This window comes from Rhinopithecus roxellana, chromosome 14 (assembly GCF_007565055.1).
Source record: "Rhinopithecus roxellana isolate Shanxi Qingling chromosome 14, ASM756505v1, whole genome shotgun sequence".
Classification (NCBI taxonomy): domain Eukaryota; kingdom Metazoa; phylum Chordata; class Mammalia; order Primates; family Cercopithecidae; genus Rhinopithecus; species Rhinopithecus roxellana.
The window spans coordinates 5261237-5282136 of NC_044562.1; the positions used below are offsets into that span (position 1 = coordinate 5261237).

The 20900-nt window shown below is 33.3% G+C and overlaps 1 protein-coding gene across 1 annotated transcript in view; it reads left to right on the forward strand.

Moving 5' to 3' along the window:
* Positions 1–20900, forward strand: part of LRP1B (LDL receptor related protein 1B) — a 2016348-nt gene that overhangs the window by 1225185 nt on the left and 770263 nt on the right. Inside the window, exons 19-20 of the mRNA XM_030916410.1 lie at positions 10822–10902; positions 12363–12530. Of these exons, the coding sequence (XP_030772270.1) occupies positions 10822–10902; positions 12363–12530 (249 nt within the window). The remainder of the gene's footprint in view (positions 1–10821; positions 10903–12362; positions 12531–20900) is intronic.

Sequence of the window (20900 nt, forward strand, 5' to 3'; positions counted from 1 at the left end):
TGTTTATATGTAAAATGGCAAATATAAAATCTATTTCATGGTGTTGGCATGAAGATTAAATAGAGAACACAAAACTACCAATTACAGTGTTTGGGTAGTTAATTGTATCACTCTCTTCTTGGTTAGTCAGTAGTACTACTCTCTCCTTTGTTTTTAGTTCCATTAATAGGTTAACAACAGGCTTATCTTATTCTGTAAGATCATTTAAAATATTGGTTTACGTGTCATGTAATTTTGCATTAAAGAATTTACAATGATTTTCAATTCTGAATCTCGCTAAATGTTTTAAAGAGATCTTTGAATATTGGCGATAGTATCAGATGCGTATAATTTCATATGTAAATCATACATTGGAGTTCAATAAAATATTTGGACGTCTTACTTTTAGAGGTGAGTGCTCACAAATAAGGACAAAGTACTTTTACCTATAAATGTACACTGGTAGACATGTGTGAACTATCAGGCATGACTAGGTTTAGTAATGCTGCCTTACCCTTGCATTTAACCCCTATAATTCTCATGGGTCCTTTTTCATTGAGTGCATGCTTCTCTTTTTAATGTTCTTCCTATTTAGTGATTTTTATGTTTTCTGTATCAGGAAACATTTTTAAAATGTGCTAGTTTTAGTGACATCTAACGCTGCACACTTAATGACACTGATTTCTCATTTACAATCAGGATCTGGCAGTGTGAAGCTCACTAATAATTTGATTTCTTGGGAAATTTTGGTTTTTTTTTTTTACATGTTTGGAGAAAGATCTATAACTAGAATAAGTGAGAGTGAATTCTTAGAAATCATTTATAGTCATACCTTGATCCAGTATTGATATAACAACCAAAGCTGTCTATTTTGGGTATTATCAAAGTGAAGTCCGATCCATTTGAAGTGTCATTTGCTTCTCTTTCCCTGAGTGCTTTGCTTTCCTTTTATAAAAAATAAAAGGCAATTGCCTGGGTAGCCTAAGCATAGTCAAGATATCAGAATTATAAATGGACATCAACCACAGAGCTGGGAACAAGGAATCTCAAGGCGTATTGTTTTCAGTGAAAAGTCAATGTGTATAAGCAAATTGAAAAAAAAAAAAATACTCATTTTAATAATATGCTAATTTTAAAAGTAGCAAAAATGAAACTGAAAGAAAAGTACCCCAGTCAACCTCATTACTGCTTCAGGGCCCTGAAGTGTCTATTCCTTGTGCTTGTATACTGCTGTAGTTAATAACTGCAGTGTATGAATTAGAATGAGGGAAAAGCAATGAAATTCCACATAACATAATGTTGCATTTTTAAAATGTCTGTAGTTTTAAAAGGTTGTCACTATGAAATATAATGTGTCTTACTCCTTTTCTCTTGGAAGTTGTATTGTTATAGGCACACTAAAAAAAAAAAAAAAAAAAAAAAAAAAAAGATTGAAATGTCCTGAAATAAAGTCTTAAAATACATAACAAAATTAATTTACTTGAGATACTTGACATATATTTTGAGGTTTAATATAAGTTATAGATAAATTAATCATTGGTGGTTTTATCTGTCACATTTTATTCAACATTTCTAAGTTATTAATTTTATTATTTTCTTAATTTCTTGGGATAACAAATCTAAATTCATTGTTTAATTATTAACTTTAGGATTAAATTAAACCTAGATTCATTTTCGTAGTAATTATTTTAATTACCAGGGAGAATTATCATTGTTAGTTATGAGTTTATTTGAATTGGAAGATTTTTTCTGTTGTGCTAAAATGTATTAAAAAAACAGAAAATGCAACTTGAATCTCCTATTCAGTTTCTCAGTTAAATAGTTTCTTCCTATCAGTATTTATTTATGTATGTTCAACATTTTCCCTCTTAAAAAAAGATTACCACCAATATAACTCTCTTTTAATCCTGTATCTCTCATGAAGGATCACATTAATTCTTATATTCTTTACATTCAGATTTCTTGGAAAAGTTACATAAAACTTTATGTATCCATCTTCCACTCAGTCTACTAAGACTGGACATTTATTTTCCTCTTAAACCACTCCACAGAAACTCTTTGACAAGATCAACAGACTTAAAAAAAAAATAAAATAAAATAAACTGAGTATCACACTTCAGTTTGTATCTTACTTATCTGAACAGCAGTGAACACTGCTGTCCTTGAAACACTTCTCTTGCCTTCAGTGACTGATGCTTCTTGATTTCCCTCTTACATTTTTCTAGTTCCTCTGTCTCTATCTAAACTCGCATAAATACGTTTACTGTTTTCTTTGAGAGTGTGGATATATTATTTTCTAAAATGTCCTCACTTTTTTTTATTTTTGTAGTGGAGATGCTGGGTAATTTTTCACTCCAGGTTTAACATTTAAAATTGTTGCAGGTTAATTCAGGTTTTATACGTGTGTTCTTGCGATTCTGATCTTTCACTATAGTATTTCTGTATGTGAATTTATTTTTACTTATTTCAAAATAGATTTTGCTTCCTGAATCTAAAGTCATGTCTCCTTAAATTCTGGGACATTTTAAGAAATTTTCTTCTTATATATTGCTTGTTATCCTCATTTTCTCTCCTCCCTGTTTTAACAACTATTAGTTTGTTAGATTCTATCCTTCACTATTTCTCTTTTATATTATTCTTAAACTCTGAGCTGCAACTATGGTGATTTCTTCAGATTTTCCAGTTTAGTAATTCTCTCTTCAAGTGTACTAATTTGTAGTTTAACACGTTCATATGGTTTGTAATTCTAAGACTACAGTTTTCATTTGTGAGTGTCTTATTTGGTTGCTTTTCAAATCTGCTTATTTTTTCTGTGTGTCTTTTTACATGGTTTTTATTTTTGTCCTTAACTTTTATATACATTTTGACTTACCTATTTTATAGTGCCTATCAGATTTCAATCTATTGCCTCTACAGATATATATATATATAAATATGTAAAGATATTCTGGATCTAATCCTGTTGTTTGTTAGGTCTGCTGAATTTTACTCACCAGATTTTAATTGTTTTATAATTAGTAGTAGTAGTAGCGTAGCATTGGTAAGTTTGATTTTTTTTTTTTTTTTTGTCTCGTGTGGAAATTTTATGAAGACTTTATTAGATGATGTCCTCCCTGAGTACCCTGTCACTCTTCTGAAATATTATTACATGGCCTGGATTAATTTTTACCTAAACTTTTCAACTTGGAATTTCTGAATTACAGAAAGTGGACTTGTGATTGATTATAGCCTTGTGATTATACATTTTCAAGGGGACATTTTCCCCACTCACAGTCTAGACTGAGATATCTCTCTCTACTAGGAAGAGATATTATCTAACTCACCCTTATACTTAGAGTTTAGACTTTGAAGGTCCTAGCTTATGTTGGCATCTTTTGTAGAACTGGAGAAGTATCTCCTGTCCCAGGTTGACATTAAAACTCAGGCATCTAGAAAGATAACAGAACCAGCTTTCTTTTACTGCCTTTGGAGGCAAAATTACACATGCATACACAGGCAACGGTGTTATATATCATTCACTCACAATTCTAGTTTTTAGGACCCCTTTTATTTCTGGACTCTGGAAATTTATGTTATTTGTATACATTCGCCTATATATTGAAATATTTGGTGGTTATTTTACTTAACATTCCTGATTGTCTGCCATATTGTCAGAACTATTCAATATTTTTTACTCGCACTTCTTTTAGTGTCACTGTATATACACTTCCTAGGTGTTCTTTTTGACTTTCTAATACTTGGTCATTTAAATAGTGATCATTTCCAAATCTGTCTTGAAAGCCTATTTCACTACTTCTATCTTATACCCTATTGCAACCATTCTAAAATTCTTTCATTTTCTCAAACATTTTATGTACTCTCACTTCCGGGCCTTCATGAATCTGTCTCTTTCTTTGGAACGTTGTAAAACCAGTCCTCCCCCTCTTGTTCATGTGCCTTAACTCAAACGTATTATTCATATCAGCTTTTATATCCCTTCCTCTGGGAAGCAATACATAAACAGCCAAGATTAGTTTGGCTGCTTCTGCTGTGTACTGTAATAACACATTACACTGCCTATAAAATAACATCTATCAGATATTTATTAAAATCACTTAATTGTATTCTAAATGTCTTCCCTAGCAGATTGTAAGCTGTCTAAAAAATGAGAAGATTCAATATTGTATTCCTAGTGCCTAGCACTCTGTCATTCAGTCATTCACTCATTCACTTAGGTTATATATTTCTAAGTTCTAGAACTCGATCTGATATAAAGTTCTCATTTAAATGCCTTGAACCAATAAAATATTTGAGCGATATTTTCTTCAATTTTGCAAATCACAGACCTCTGTTCAGAGATGTTGGGTAACTACCCAATATCACACATTAATTGGCGATACAGTCAGGGTTTGAACCTACATTTACCTGCCTGCAAAGCCTTTGTTTTTTTGTGTGTGACATTATAGTTGGTATATAAAATGAGATTGTTATGTGATAGTAAGGAAAGAGTGGCAAAATGATGACAAGTTGTAGTACACTACTCTCATGTGGTTTTCTCCAAAATGCATTTACTCTATCGGATCATTTGAAGTCTGTCCTATATAAGTATCAATTCTTGGGAGCCACAACTAGTGTCAATATCTAGAAATGTAATTTATTTTCTCAGTGAATCTAGTGAATGTGTAATTTTTAAAAGCACTACTCTTCATAACAATATTTAATTATATACCATAGGGTAGCTAAAAATTAGAATTGGAGCTTAAATGTTAGACATAAACTACAAAATGAATTAAATGTTTAATTCCTTCACAAATCTTTCTAAACTATAAATACTCTTTTAAAAGTATTAGTATAATCAGCATGGTATAGTGAAAAATAATAATGTATTTTGGCATTGATCAGAGTGTTGTATTAAAATTTTACTGCCACTTGCTATTTATGTGATGTGTCCTTAGGCAGAATATACTGTTTTCTTCTGCAAATTGGCATTAGGGTTAACACCGCAGGGATATCCTCAAGAGTATTGGTAATATATCTGCAGCTAGCCTAGTATCATATATTCAATAAATAATAGATAATGTGATTATTATTGTCTTTTTCAGGCGAAGATAACACTTTCCTAACCCTGGACTCGTACAATATTCTTGTCATTAATTTTAACTTGAATCTTCTATGCAATTTCCACATACATAATTTTGAAGGATAAATTTATCTGTGTAGGACATGTGTTACATGATCTGAAACCTATGATATAGGTTTTGAGACTTTATTAACAAATTACTTAAAAATATTATTTTGGGGGGCAAGGAGGAGGAATAAGGAAAATTCATAGGTCAGAGACAAGAAAGAAGCCTGAATTAGATTTGAAATCTACCTTCCTGGGAGACATTCCTCTAAGCTTTGTATACTGGATAAATATAAGTACCATACCAATCATGATTACCCTTGAGAGAAAGACAATTGTAGCCATTTACATAATAGCTTACATATAACCTGACAATAAATTTTAAGTGAAACATATAATAGGTAAATTGAGCATACTACCTGCAATAATAGAAGATTTTTAACAGTCCATTAATCCACATTAAATATTCCATGAGGTTTAAGTAACTACCAAGATAAAATACAGTTTTCTTTTCCTTTCTATAATTGTAACATGATGAAATATAAGCCATTTTCGTTCATAATTTTTCTCTTTTTCTGAGTTAATCAGGTAATTCTTGCAAGTGTCCTGCAATTTGTATCCAAAGTCAAAGAATTTTTATGCAAAGTCAAGAAATAAAAAAATTGTGTGTAATATTTAAATCTTTGTCAAATATAAGAATTCATAATGGGCCGGGCGCGGTGGCTCAAGCCTGTAATCCCAGCACTTTGGGAGGCCGAGGTGGGCGGATCACGAGGTCAGGAGATCGAGACCATCCTGGCTAACACCGTGAAACCCCGTCTCTACTAAAAAATACAAAAAACTAGCCGGGCGAGGTGGCGGGCGCCTGTAGTCCCAGCTACTGGGAGGCTGAGTAAGGAGAATGGCGGTAACCCCGGGAGGCGGAGCTTGCAGTGAGCTGAGATCCAGCCACTGCACTCCAGCCCAGGCGACAGAGCGAGACTCCGTCTCAAAAAAAAAAAAAAAAAAAAAAAGAATTCATAATGGCATTTTAACAGAGCAGGTATCCAGAAATAAACTGACATATTCAGATGCTATTTTCAACTTTTAAATTAACACTATTATGAAAGAACAGGAAAAGTGTTAAATGTATTTTAAGAGGTTTTTAAAGCACAATAATCAATTATTGTGATTTATTGTAATGCTGTGATAACCCCAGGAGTTATTGAAGTGGTGCACCCTACTTTTTGCTACTTTAAATGCTTTCAGGATATTATGCATTTCTAGATGATATATCTTCTGACTTCTTGATCTCTAGGACTTACAGGACCCAAGAGATAAGATTATAAACCAGAAGTCTGAAACCAGGCAGACTGAGTGATTTACTCAGTTATAGTACTTTGAGAATGAAACAGAAATCAAACATTAATAACTTTTCTCCTGTACATGTCTCTCTTCAAATAATAACTTTACTCTCTTTACTATTTCCCTTCAGCCTTATTCTGGTTCTCAATGTTTTTCTCTACAGGAATTTTTCTCCGTAAGCTAAGTCAGACTATAAGGTTAACAATAAGAGACATGATGTAACTATCATTAAAAAAAAAGTCATATATAATATGTAATTGTTTAAGCACATGTTTACATTATATGTGTTTATATTTAATTTAGTGTGGGCAGAAGGTGAATATCTCATTTTCTTAGAGGTTGAATGTATTGGATTTTTGATTTTTAAATTTAGTTTGAGAATGTTTTTTATATATTCAGAGCTAATTTCCACTTCATTTTTTTACTGCTTTTTAGTGTTAAAATCTAACAGTTGGAAATAATTTTAAAACTTACATGGAAAATTTCCTAACCAATGAAATACCATCAGTTTCAAAAGTTTTCAGATACTTAGGATGATATATTTTTTTCTTAGGAAAACTTGGAATATTGATTAATATGCTCCTAAGTTTATAGAAGAAAGATACAAAATTTAGAATTAACTTATTATAGAGTCAAAAAAGATGTAATGTTATTTTTAAAGATTAGATCTCAACATATCTGAGTCCCCGTTTTATTGTTTACTCATTTGAACCAAAACTTGAGTTGATTCTCTGTTTAAATGCCCTGATTCTTATCTACAGTACATCTTCTACACTACAGTACATCCACTAACCAGTTATTATCTATTTAAGGACAAAAGTGTATTTTGGACAACTTTCATGTTGATTCTTGAAACATAAACATAAGTTCTCAATATCTCGTTAGGTAATAAAAGAAACTTCCTTAGAAGTATTGATTAACATTATGCCTTTAGGCATTTTCAGTTTTCTTCCTAGTGCTTCCCCTTACATGACAGAATATTTGTTTATTTGTTGGGTTTCTGCAGGATAGCTTTTGATATAAGTCTTTGCCTCCTTTCTACCTTTTTTTTTTTTTTTTTTTTCATCACATTTAGGCTCTCATGACATTGTCTGGTTTTTAAAAAGTTAAATTTATCTTAAAATTTGTATCTTAAGGTGTGATTTTGGTAATCATGAAACAATACAAATTTGTTAAGTTTTATAATAATTTTCATTCAAATGTCAGTACCTTAGATGAATGTACTTAGATGTGAACTCACACAAATAAATTGCTTTTTAAAAGTAAATAAACAGGTAACCAAGACAGCCAAATCCATCAGATCGAGTATGAAGCCGCCACTTTCTCTTTATGTTATTTGTGAAGTAATATCAATTTATTTTGTCACTGGACAAGTTACCAATATAAAAGATGGCTACCATCTGAAGACCATTCATTGGCTGTCTCTGCTGGTGTCCTTGACTGACTCTCTCTTCCCAGCTCTGCTACATGTTAGAGAGAGTCCTTGCATGCCCCAAGTTGATTTGATGTTTCACTACTTTAAGAATGGAGGTGAATATTCTAGCCTCTAATTTTAATTTCAGGCATTACATTTAGGATAACACACAAAGTAAGTCTTTACACTGTCAGGCAAAATTAATTTGCTCCTCTTTTACTATTAATTCCAACTACTTGTGATTTGCCAAGAACCGTACTAATATAAACTTTAAAATGTCATAGATTTTAAGGTAAAAATGTAAACCATTCTAGAGGAGTTACAGTAATATCACTTGAAATTCTCATTTCCTAAAATACTATCACCAATGTACTTCATTAGTTAATGTACTAAGAAAATACTTAGTAACCTAATTTTGTACAGAACTAACTACCTGGAGTACTATGTGAAGTCCTCAACTCTTAGGAGGAAATTATCAGGAAAAAACCTTAGAAAAGTGTCACAGAAGTGATTAGGTGAATCTTGGTACAATCTGCCCTATAAAAATAAATAAAAAGTTGACAGTGTTATATAATTTAGAAATAAGATAATAATAATAATAATAAAAAACTCTAAATGATGGAAATATCCAGCATTGTTCACTTAAATGTCCTGACTCTTGTCTACAGTACATCTTCTACATTGCAGGACATCCGCTAAACAGTTTCTTTCTAAGGAAAAAAGCATATTTCAGACAACTTTCGTGCTGATTCTTGAAACATAAATGTAAGTTCTCAGTATCTTATTAAGGAACAAACGAAAGAAACTTATGAAGGAGTGGCTGACATGGACAAAATCTTGTTAACTGAATCCTAAAATAGTGAAAGTATTTAGAGACACGTTTCTGATAAACATAAGAAAGTACTCCTTTGCAAAATGAAACAATGTATGAGAAATGTTTAAACCTTATGCCTAGTATATGCTAAGAATATGAGGAGAGTAAAATAACAATGTGGGTACATTCATGGATGATAAGGGAAAGTGAGATAGGAAATTGGTAATAGAGTATGGTGGAAGTGCTGAATGGGAAGCTTCATGAACTGAATTCTAAGACCTGTTTTTCCTTAAGGAGATACATGTATCATTAGGCAAATCTAATTTCTCTGAGTTTCAGTTGCCTTATAGCTAAAACGACTGGACACAATTAGTCCGTTTTTTAAGCAGAGAAATATATTTTTGTTATTCATACATTTTTCTCCAAAATAAAATAATGCTCAAAACTACAAAATTGAAACGATTGATTGATTGATGGGTAACATTTGAATAGATTTGGTTGAAGAAGTTTGAGTACCCGAAGTCAAGCCTGTTCAGCCATCAGTTGTTCTTAGTAGCCCTGAGACAATGCAGAGAATATTTGTAAAATATTTGTAAATATTTTCAAATTGTATTCTCTGCATTGCCTTCCATCAAATATATTCTATGATTCTGTGTCAGTTGTCTTAAATGGAAAAACAGTCACAAAATGTCATTGGCTTCCACTGTCACAAGAACAATTAAAGAATATGGACCGGGGGCAGTGGCTCACGCCTGTAATCCCAGCACTTTGGGAGGCCGAGTCATGTGGATAACAATATCAGGAGATCAAGACCATCCTTGCAAACATGGTGAAATCCCATCTCCAATAAAAATACAAAAAATTAGCCTGTGTGGTGGCGGGCCCCTGTAGTCCCACCTACTCGGGGGGCTGAGGCAGGAGAATCGCTTGAACCCGGGAGACGGAGGTTGCAGTGAGTCGAGATCTCACCACTGCACTCCAGCCTGAGTGACAGAGTAAGACTCTGTCTCAAAAAAAAAAAAAAAAAAAAAAAAAAAAAAAAAAAAAAAAAAAAAAATGTATAGACCATAGGTCTATTTTTTTCTATCTTTGTGTAATTAAACCAATAGTTTCTTATTTCTTCTTTTTCTTCTTTAAGTATCTTTTAAATGAGCTCTTGTGTGTGAAGATTCGTAATGCTATTCATATTCTCCTGAAAGCTTAAAGGTCTGATACTGAGCAACTTAAATAAACTCTAGGTGAATAACTTTCACCATATATGAATTAGAGAAAATAAAACTTTCTCCTGGGACATATTGGTAAGCAATTCGAAATTCCTTGGATAAAGTGTTCAGCAATTATATTTTCTCTCACTACTATTACCCCTCTTTTTTGGCTATTGATTATCAGATTTTATTGTGACAATGTTGTCTTTTAGATGTATTGATATTCAGATTGGCTAATTATCTTTTTCAAACTCTTTTTTCTATGCTAATTCTACCCCTCTTTGTTATAATTATCTAAAGGTTAGTAAGGAGGTCTCTTGATTTAATTGTGTAAAATTCATCTTAAAATCTAATTCTTTACTATTTTTTTTCAGGTTTTCACTTTTTTTTTTTTTTCATAGACTAAGATTTCATACTTTTCTTGGTAACTAGGTGATACTGGCTTACCTAAATGATTTTATTGCATTTATTTTATTTTTTTTAACTTTCACCTTATAATGTTAACATCTTTCAGAGGCAGAGCGAGATCTGACTTTCCATCTTTGGCTCTCTGTATTCAGAAAAGGCCTTCCTCTGTTAAAGCATAAACACATTACTTTGCAGCTCCAGAGTGTACAGCTCCATTAGCTGTTATTCACTGAGTGAATGTTGAGTCCCTTGGTGCATGGAGTTGACATCTATTCATTTTTCTAGTGGTATAATGAATCCAAATGATCCTTCCTTCATCAAATAATTCTCCTAGGCTTTCAGTCACTGGAAAGCACTCATTTAAAATATAATAAAAGTATGTGAGTCCTATGTCCTCAGGAAGTTATAGTCACTGTGTTTGTTTATCTGCCATTTCCTCTGTGCCTTTGTAGAGAACAGGGAAGGAGTTCTGATCACATTAGCAAATGATACAAATTAAGTCATGCACAGTCAATAACATGTTACCTTTTGGACGTTTTTATATCTTTCACAGAATTCCCAACTTGTGAGCCACTAACACAATTTGTATGCAAAAGTGGAAGATGCATTAGCAGCAAATGGCACTGCGACTCTGGCAAGTACCAAATGCTCACTCTATAGCACTGATTTGATTGGGGGCTTGGTGGTCTGGACTGCCTGGCTTTCTTGAGAGGTACTTTGTAGGGGAAGCTCAAAGAGCCAACACCAATGGCTAAAACAAGTAGTGACCGGGCAGCTGGCACATCAGTGGGAATTAGCATTAAAGATAATGGAGCTCAATATTTGCCCCATGGATCTGTGATAGAGATTTGTTTTTCAAATGTTTATGTTGGACATGGTCTAATTCTACAAACATGTAGTAAGGTGGACAATTGAGGAAATAACTTGGACAATTCAGGTTCCCTAAAACATGCATGTAACCTCAGGAAGAGAAGCTTATACATTGCTATGGAATTACCCAGACAGTCTCAACTCTGTCAGTTTCCTCTTACGTTCTAGTAGTATTTTTTTCTTATATTCAATTGTATTACTATGCTAAATTATGCCAAGTACAGGTAAATGAATTATATAGGAATCAATACATTCCCACCCATTTATTTTAATTTGGTCTAATTTTACTTCACATTTCTCTCCTCTCCCTCCTGAAATAGTTGTTAATAAAGAATATAAATCATTTCTAATGATACTGTACAATAGTTTCCAAGTACAAATATATACAGAGGATCCAAGGGAAGAGGGGTACACAGTGGGTTCTCATGTTGGAGAATGGGGAGAAAGGAAGGGTATTGAAGATAGAATTATAAACTATAGGGCATAAAAATTGTAGGTTTAAGTAATAATCTTCCACAATAATTATATTATTGGTTGTATCATTTCATGAAATTCCTACAGTCGCCATTACCTCCTTATTTCGAGGTGCATAGATGCATTCAGTCAGTGATTAGTTATTTCTGTGTGGAGTAAAAATTAAGCTTCAAAATCCAAAGTCAAGGTTTTTTTTCTCTCAGTTTAGCAGTTGATATTAAATCAAAGGAGAAGCAATATGAAGATGAAAATAATTCTTCCACTGTTTATAAGAAATGTTGTTCCACTGATTCAATTATCATTCATTTTTCAAAAAAAAAAAAGAAAACCTGTATATAGGAAGAAAATTAATAAATAAAATGGCCGGGTACAGTGGCTCACGTATATAATCCCAGCATTTTGGGAGGCCGAGGAAGGTGGATTGCTTGAGGCCAACAGTTTGATACCAGCCTGGCCAACACATGGCAAAACCCCGTCTTTACTAAAGAAATACAAAATAAATGAGCTGGGCGTGGTGGCATATGTCTGTGGTACCACTTACTTGGGAGGCTGAGGCGGGAGAATCATTTGAGCCCCAAGAGGTAAAGGTTGCAGTGAGTCGAGATCGCGCCACTGCACTCCAGGTTGGGTGACAGACAAGACTCTGTCTCAAACAACAACAATAACAACAACAAAACAGTTAGATATTTCATAAGAAAAATTTTCTTCATGGTTCAGGTTTCACTGCCTCATGTTGATGTTTCTTTCCAGATGACGACTGTGGGGACGGGAGTGATGAGGTGGGCTGTGTTCACTCTTGCTTTGATAATCAGTTCAGATGTTCCAGTGGCAGATGCATCCCAGGCCATTGGACCTGTGATGGTGACAATGACTGTGGTGACTTCAGTGATGAAGCCCAGATCAATTGTACCAAAGAAGGTTAGTAATTTTATAAATTAATGAAATCTCATTTTAAAAGTTGATGCATAATAATGCTTAGAGTATTACAGAGAATATTATATCACAAATAAATTGATTATGAGGCAAAAATATACACGTGAAACTGTATGAAATCATTTGCTATCTCTTTCCTTTCCCCCTTTGCTTTTCCCTTTGGTTTCTCCCCTCAATCCCTCTTTATTCCTGCATGCCTTCTGTGGTCTTTGTTTTCTACATTTACTCCATGCTTTACTTCTCTTTAATCTCATCCAAACCCTAAAACTATTTCAACAGTGAAAAAGAGAAAAAAAAACAAAACAAAAAAAAGAAAGGAATAATTTTATTTTTATTTCCATACAAAATTTGTTTACATGAGGTTTGAAATAATCCCTGATTAAATGAGGATGTATTTCCAACTGATTGACTTTCTGGAGTACAAGCTAAGAAAGGAAGGAGGTTATGACCATGGCTCTCAGCATATCCATGGGGATGATAACCCTGTCATTTGCCTGGCTTACTTTGCAAAATTTGATCAATCATAGAGCATATTAGTAATTTAAAAGTCATGTTGGAAATCTCACACAAAAAAATCATTAGACTGTCAAACAATCATATAATTAGTACCATTTTAAAAGATTTGTTTTTCTGCTAAGAAACTGAAAGATGTTTATTTCATTTATCTCACAAATATTTATTGAGGACTAAAGAATAAATAAAAGGATGAATACATATGGCACCTGCTCATTTTAAATATTAGCAAAAACAAAGTACTTTATTTAATGTGGAGGGGTAAGGGAATCATATACTCCATGAACAAAATAAAGCATTTTAAAATGTTTTACACAGAGATATTTTTGTCTTCTGCAATATTTGTCAACCTATAAGATAGACAGTTTCTAAATTGTTTTATCTCACATGGATTCCTTTTGTCTTTTGTTTCCCCTCTTTCCCTTTAAACTGTAAATTCTTAAAACAGTGGTTATTAAATTATCTACATAATACTAGGTTTTTAAGAAGAAGCCCAGCTATTTTATGGATTCCCTGAGTGATGTATGAAAATATATATTGTGTGATTCTTTTATTTTACCTGGATAACTTGGATTATAAGAGTCCCAGTAAAGATCCAAATATGGCTAAACAATGACCTATATACCCTGAGGCAATGAAACACAAGTTCTCATGGTTCATGGTCTTGACATGATTCATGTATTTCCCTGGCAATGGACGTTGTAGAAATTATAGTAAAAACAAATGAAGAAATTATTTGTGACATCCTATAAGATTTAACATGAGCATATTTGAATTCAATTTTGCTTCAAAAATCTGAAGAAAGGATTATCAATAAAGCTACTATTTAATATTATGTCTCATTCTCCATTAGGTAATAAGTTCAAGACCTCGATCTTCTCTCTTTACCTCTTCTAGCTCATAACCGTATCCATTTCTCTGTTTAGTTGTTCCATGAGTATTTATGAGCTGGAACTTTTTGCATATTATTAATATTGAGTGAAAAAGGAAAAAGCGAATGTAAAGCTCTTTTTCTTTTTTTGCCAATATTTGAAACATTCATCTAAGAGTGGTTGACATTTCATCACTACATAACATTTTAAATATAAACAGTATTTTTCCTTCCTCACAGATGTCTTTTAAGGCTCCTCATGTGGTATGCATCTGTGGTCTGCAAATACTGCTCCATAATGTGCTGTGAAATATAAATTGCCCTAAAATTAATTTATTGTCATCTCAGATGTGAGATCACATCCTTCTCTTGTATGTGTATTTATCACTAAGTTTAAACAATCATTACATATTATGAAATTTTTAAAAGATCGCTTTTCCCTCATGAGCATCTAAATTTAGTGGCACATCCCTTTGTAGGCTCTGTAGATAATATCTCAGGTTTCATTGTTATAGAAGCAGTGGCTATTTAATGTTAATGGCCTTATTTAGAGCACCTCAATTTCACTAATAGATTACTATAAAGGGTTTACTGTCAATGTGAATGTCGTGTATTTTTTATATAATTATGGAAATGATCCAGTTAGTCCACATGACTCCTTGACATGCTTCAAACAAAGAATAAGGAGGGTTCTTGAACCAATTTATATTGATCAGATTATACATTTGACTAGGATTCCCTAATCAAATATTCTACATGGTGACTACAAGGTGGAGGAATTGAGGAAAGTTAACGTTCTAGGATGACTTTGATAAAAGACAATTCAAAGGATTTCAAGTGGAACTTAAATATTGCTATTTATTATTATTTTGATTGTATATTCTGGTATAGAAGTTGTAAAATGATGACACAGATTGTTAAAGCTGATCAGCAAAGTCATTTGCACGTGCAGAATTTGTGAGCGATTGCCAAGGTAAAGTAGAAATTTGCTTTAATTAGTCATATAATTCAGTCCCCAAACCTGCTGTGGAAGAAAGAGCAGGGGATTCTGGCTTGAATTTCAAGACTGGTTGTCAAAACTGATCAAATCCACCAAATAATTGCTCAGCACTTTGCTTTACACTGCATGGGTAAGCAGAGCATATGGTACAATTTCTCTCAACTCAAATTGTTTTCGAAAGGGTAGAAATACCCTTAAATTAACTTTTGATAGTAAAGGAGGAGGAGAAACTGGGAAATGGAACATTCCATATATAATCTTCATTTCAGAAAATTTCTAACTTAAGTTCAATATGTATTCTCTCTAAAATCACTTGCAAAAATAATTTATTTTTTGTTAAATTTTATTTTTTTATAATAGATTCAGGGGGTACTTTTACAGGTTTATTGTAAGAGTATTTTGCATGATGCTGAGGTTTGGACTTCTATTAATTCTGTCACCCAGATAGTGAACATAGCAGCCAATAAGAACTTTTTCCGCCCTTGCTCCCATTCCCTCTCTCCATTTTGGAGACTCTATTGTTCCCATCTTCATGTTCATGTGTACCAAAGGTTTAGCTCCTACTTACAAGTAAGAACATCTAATATATGGTTTTCTGTTTCTGTGTTAATTCACTTAGGATTATGGCCTCCAGATGCATTCATGTTGCTGTAAATGACATAATTTGTTCCTTTTTATGGTTGCATTGTATTCCATGGTATATATGTATCACATTTCCTTTATCCAATCCACCACTGAAGGGCACCTAAGTTGATTCCATGTCTTTGCTACTGTGAGTAGTGCAGTGATAAATATACAAGTATGGGTGTCTTTTTGGTAGAATGATTTATTTTCCTTTTGGTATATGCCAAGTAATGGGATTGCTGGGTCAAACAGTAGTTCTGTTGTTGTTGTTGTTGTTGTTGTTGTTGTTGATGATGATGATGTTGTTTGAGACTGAGTCTCACTCTGTTGCCCAAGGTAGACTGCAGTGGTGTGATCTCAGCTCACTGCAACCTCCACCTCCTGGGTTCACACAATTCTCATGGGTTCACACAACTCTCGGCTTAGGACTACAGGTGTTAACCACCACACCCAGCTAATTTTTGTATTTTTAGTAGAGATGGGGTTTCACCATGTTGGCCAGGCTGGTCTCAAACTCCTGACCTCATGGGATCCATCCACCTTTGCCTCCCAAAGTGCCACTTGGGATTACAACTTTGAGCCACTGCCCCTGGCCCTGTTTTTACTCCTTTGAAAAATGTCCAAACTTCTTTCCACAGGGGCTGAACTAATTTACATTTCTACCAACAGTGTGTGTGTGTTCCTTTTTCTCCACAGTCTCACCAACATCTGTTAATTTTTGACTTTTTAATAATAACCATTCTGATTGGTGTGAGATGGTATCTCATTGTGGTTTTGATTTTCATTTCTCTGATTATTAGTGGAGCATTTTTTCATATGTTTCCCGGTCACTTGTATGTCTTCTTTTTGAGAAGTGTCTGTTCATGTCTTTGGCCTACTTTCTAATGAACTTTTTTTTTTCTTATTGATTTCTGTAAGTTCTTTATAAATTCTGGCTATTAGTTCCTTGTCAGATGCATAGTTTGCAAAGACTTTCCCCCATTCTGTAGGTTGTCTGTTTACTCTGTTGACAGTTTATTTTGTAGTTTAATTAGGTCTCACTTATAAATATCTTTTGTTGCAATTGCTCTAGACGACTGTCATAAATTATTTGCCCATGCCAATATCTAAAAGAATACTTCCTAGGTTTTCTTCTAGGATTTTTATAGTTTGAGGTTTTACTTTTAAGTCTTTAAGCTATCTTGAGTTTTTAATTTTTTTTGTATATAGTAATAGATAGGGCTACAATTTCATTCTTCTGCATATGGTTAGCCAGTGTTCTCAACATCATTTATTGAATAGGAAGTCCTTTCCTCATTGCTTATTTTTGTTGACTTTGTTGAAGAACAGTCAGCTGTAGGTGTGCAACTTTTTTTCTGAGTTCTTTATTCTGTTCCATTTATCTGTGTGTCTGTTTTTGTACCATTATCATGCTATTTGGGCTACTGTAGCCTTGTTGTATAGTTTGCAGTTGGGTAATGTGATGCCTCTAGCTTTATTCTTTTTGCTTAGGGTTGCTTTGGCTATTTGGATTTTTTTTTTTTTCCATATGAATTTTAGAATGGTTTTCTAATTCTGTGAAAAATGATGCTAGTATTTTGATAGGAATGGTGTTGCATCTGTGGATTGTTATGTACAGTATGAACATTTTAATAATATTGATTCTTGCAATCCATGAGCATGAAATGGTTTTTTGTTTGTTTGTCATCTCTAATTTCTTTCAGCATCTTCTTGGTTAGATGTATTACTAAATATTTTATTTTTGTAGCTATTGTAGATGGGATTGCATTCTTGATTCATTTCTCAGCTTAAATGCTATTGATGTATAGAAATGCTACTAATGATTGTATGTTACTTTTGTATCCTGGAATTTTACTGAATTCACTTATCTGGGATAGTTGCCTTTTGGGAGAGTCTTTAGGGGTTCTAGATAAAATAATGTCATCAGTTAAGACATAATTTGACCATTTCATTTCCTATTTGGATGTCTTTTATTTCATTCTATTAACTGATTGCTCTCTCTGGAGATTCCACTACTATGTTAAATAGAAGTGGTTAGAGTAGAAATCCTTGTCCTGTTCCAGTCCTTAGGGGAAATGCTTGCAGGTTTTGCCTGTTCAGTATGATGTTTACTGTGGGTTTGTCACAGACAGCTCTTATTATTTTCGCAAATATTCCTTTGTTGCTTAGTATGTTGAGGGTTTTTATCATGAAAGGATGTTGGATTTTATCAAAGACTTTTTCTGCATCTATTGAGATGATCATATGGTTTTTATATTTAATTCTGTTTGTGTGGTGGTTCACATTTATTGATTTTCATATGTTGAACCAAACTTGCATCGCAGGAATAAAGCATACTGATCACGATGGATTAACTTCTTAATATGCTATGAGATTCAGTTTGCTAGTAACTTGTTGAGGACTTTTGTGTCTGTATTCATTAGGAATATTGACCTGTAATTTTCTTTTTTCATTGTATCTGATTTGTGGTATCAGGATGATACTGCTTTCGTAGAATTAATGACAAAGGAGTCTCTCCTCTGCAGTTTTTTGGAATAGCTTCAGTAGGATTGGCACCTGTTCTTCTTTGTAGGTCAGGTGGAATTTGACTGTGAATCCATCTGGTCTGGGACTCTTTTGTCTGGTAAGGTATTTAGTATGGATTCAGCTTCAGAACTGGTTACTGGTCTGTTCAAGGTTTCCATTTCTTTCTGATTTAATCTAGGAAGTTGTGTGTTTCCAGGAATTTATTAATTTCCTCTAGGTTTTCTGGTTTGTATACACAGAGGTGTTCATAATAGTCTCAGAGAATCTTTTGTATTTCTGTGGGATCAGTTGTAAAGTCACCACTGTCCTTTGGGGTTGTGCTTATTTGGATCGTCTCTCTTTTTTACTCTGTTAGTCTAGCTAGTGGCCTATTGATTTTGTTTATTCTTTCAAGGAGCTAACATTTTCTTTCACTGATCCTTTGTATAGTCTTTTGAGATTCTAAATTTCTTTTAGTTCTGCTTTCATTTTTAGTTATTTATTTTCTTCTGCTAGGCTTTGGATTGATTTGTTTTTGCTTTTCTAGTTCCTTAAGGTACAATGTTAAATTGTTAATTTGAGATCTTTCTACCTTCCTGATGTAGGTGTTTAGTACTATAGACTTTCCTCTTAAGACAACTTTTGTCAAATCCCACAGATTTTAATATGCTATATCTCTATTTTTCATTTGTTTCAAAGATTTTTTTAAATATCTGCATTCACTTTGATGTTTACACATAAGTCATTTAGAAGCAAGTTGTTTAATTTCCGTGTAATTGTGTGGTTTTGAGAGTTCTTCTGGCTATTGATTTCTATTTCTATTTCACTGTAGTTTTAGAAGATGCTTGATATGATTTTGATTTTTTAAAAATTTATTGAGACTTGCTTATGACTGAGCATGTAGTTGATCTTAGATTATGTTCGAGTGAAGATGAGAAGAATATATATTCTGGTTGTTGAGTGGAGTATTCTATAGATGTCTATTAAATCTAATTGGTTGAGTGCTGAATTTAATTGAGTAACAGAATTCATTTGTTAATTTTCTGCCTTCAGAATCTGTCTAATGCTGTCAGTGGGGCATTGAAGTCTCCCACTGTTACTGTGTAGCTGTCTAAGCCTTTCCCTACATCTAGAAGTAATTGTTTTATGAATCTGGGTGCCCTAATGTTGGGTGCATGTATATTTAGGAAAGTTAGTATTTTTGTTGAATTGAACCCTTTATCGTTACGTAATCCCCTTCTTTGCCCTTTTTTACTGTTGTTGGTTTAAAGTCTATTTTACCTGGTACAAGAATAGCAATCCCTGCTCTTTTTTGTTTTCCATTTGTGTGATAGATCTTTCTCCATCCCTTCACTTTAAACCTGTGTATCTCATTACATGGGAGATGGGTCTGTAGAAAGCAACAGAAAGTTGGTGCTTGTTTTGTTTTAAATCCAATTTGTCACTGTCTTTTAAGTGAAGCACTTAGACTATTTGCTTTCAAGGCTAATATTGATATAAGGGATTTTGGTTCTATCATGATGCTATTAGCAGTTTGCTTTGTACTCTTGATTGTGTAGTTGCTTTATAGGGTCTGTGGGCTATATGCATGTGTTTTTGTAGTAACAAGTATTATTCTTTTATTTTTATGTTTAGAACTCCCTTAAACATCTCTTATAAGAGCAGTCCAGTGGTAGTGAATTCCCTTAGCTATTGTTACTCTGGGAAAGAAAACATTATTTCTCCTTCATTTATGAAGCTTAGTTTGTCAGGACATGAAACTCTGGCTTGGTGTTTCTTTTAAAAATACTAAAAATAAGCTCACAATCTCTTCTGGCTTGTAAGGTTTCTGCAGAGAAGTCTGACATTTGTCTGATAGGATTCACTTTGTAAGTGATATGACTTTTGTCTCTAGCTGCCTTTAAGATGTTTTCTTTCATGCTGAACTTGGGAAATCTGATGATTATGTGTTTTGAAGATGGTCATCTTGTATATATCTTGCAGGAGTTCTCTGAATTTCTTGTATCTGTATGTTGACCTCTCTTGTAAGATTGGGGAAATTTTCATGGACTATATTCTCAAATATGTTTTCCAAGTTGCTTAATCTTCTCTCCCTGGAATGCCAGTGCGTTTCGTGTTTGATAACTTTGCATAATCTCATATTTCTCAGAGGCCTTTTTCACTTTATTTTAATTATTTTTCTTTATTTTTGTGTGACACAGTTTTACTCCCTTCATTAGGTCTGGTTTGCTCCCTTCCTTAGGTCTGGTTTGGTTTCTGAGGACCAGTTCTCACATCCTGCAACTGTGAACAGGTCTTCCAACTTCCTCCTTCTTCACCCATGGTATCTGTGTTGCTGCTATTGACTTTCAGTATTTTCTCTCAAGAAATCTCTTTGAAGTGTTATAGTTGACTCAATATTTTGTTTCCTCTGTGTGGAAGAAGAATTTCTTGGCTGGGTCTAGTCAGATGTCTTGTTCTCCTCCTTACCTTTTTCTTCCAAAAGGAGTTCTATAGTGATGATCAGTTTTTCATCATCAATATGGTTAATACATGGGAAAGTATAAATGAATAGTTTCTCCTAGATTAATTTATACCCACTTTTTTTCTCTTAATATCATGCTGTTTCTTTTTCTCATTTCCAAACTTCTTATAGACAAGGAAGATATACTTTCAGAAAACACTGTGTTTCAAATATATGAAAAAAGTCTCAACATCACTGATCATTAGAGAAATACAAATCAAAACCACAATGAGATACCATCTCATGCCAGTCAGAATGGTGAACATTTAAAAAGTCAAGAAACAAATACTAGTGAGGCTATGGAGAAATAGGAATGCTTTTACACTGTTGGTGGGAATG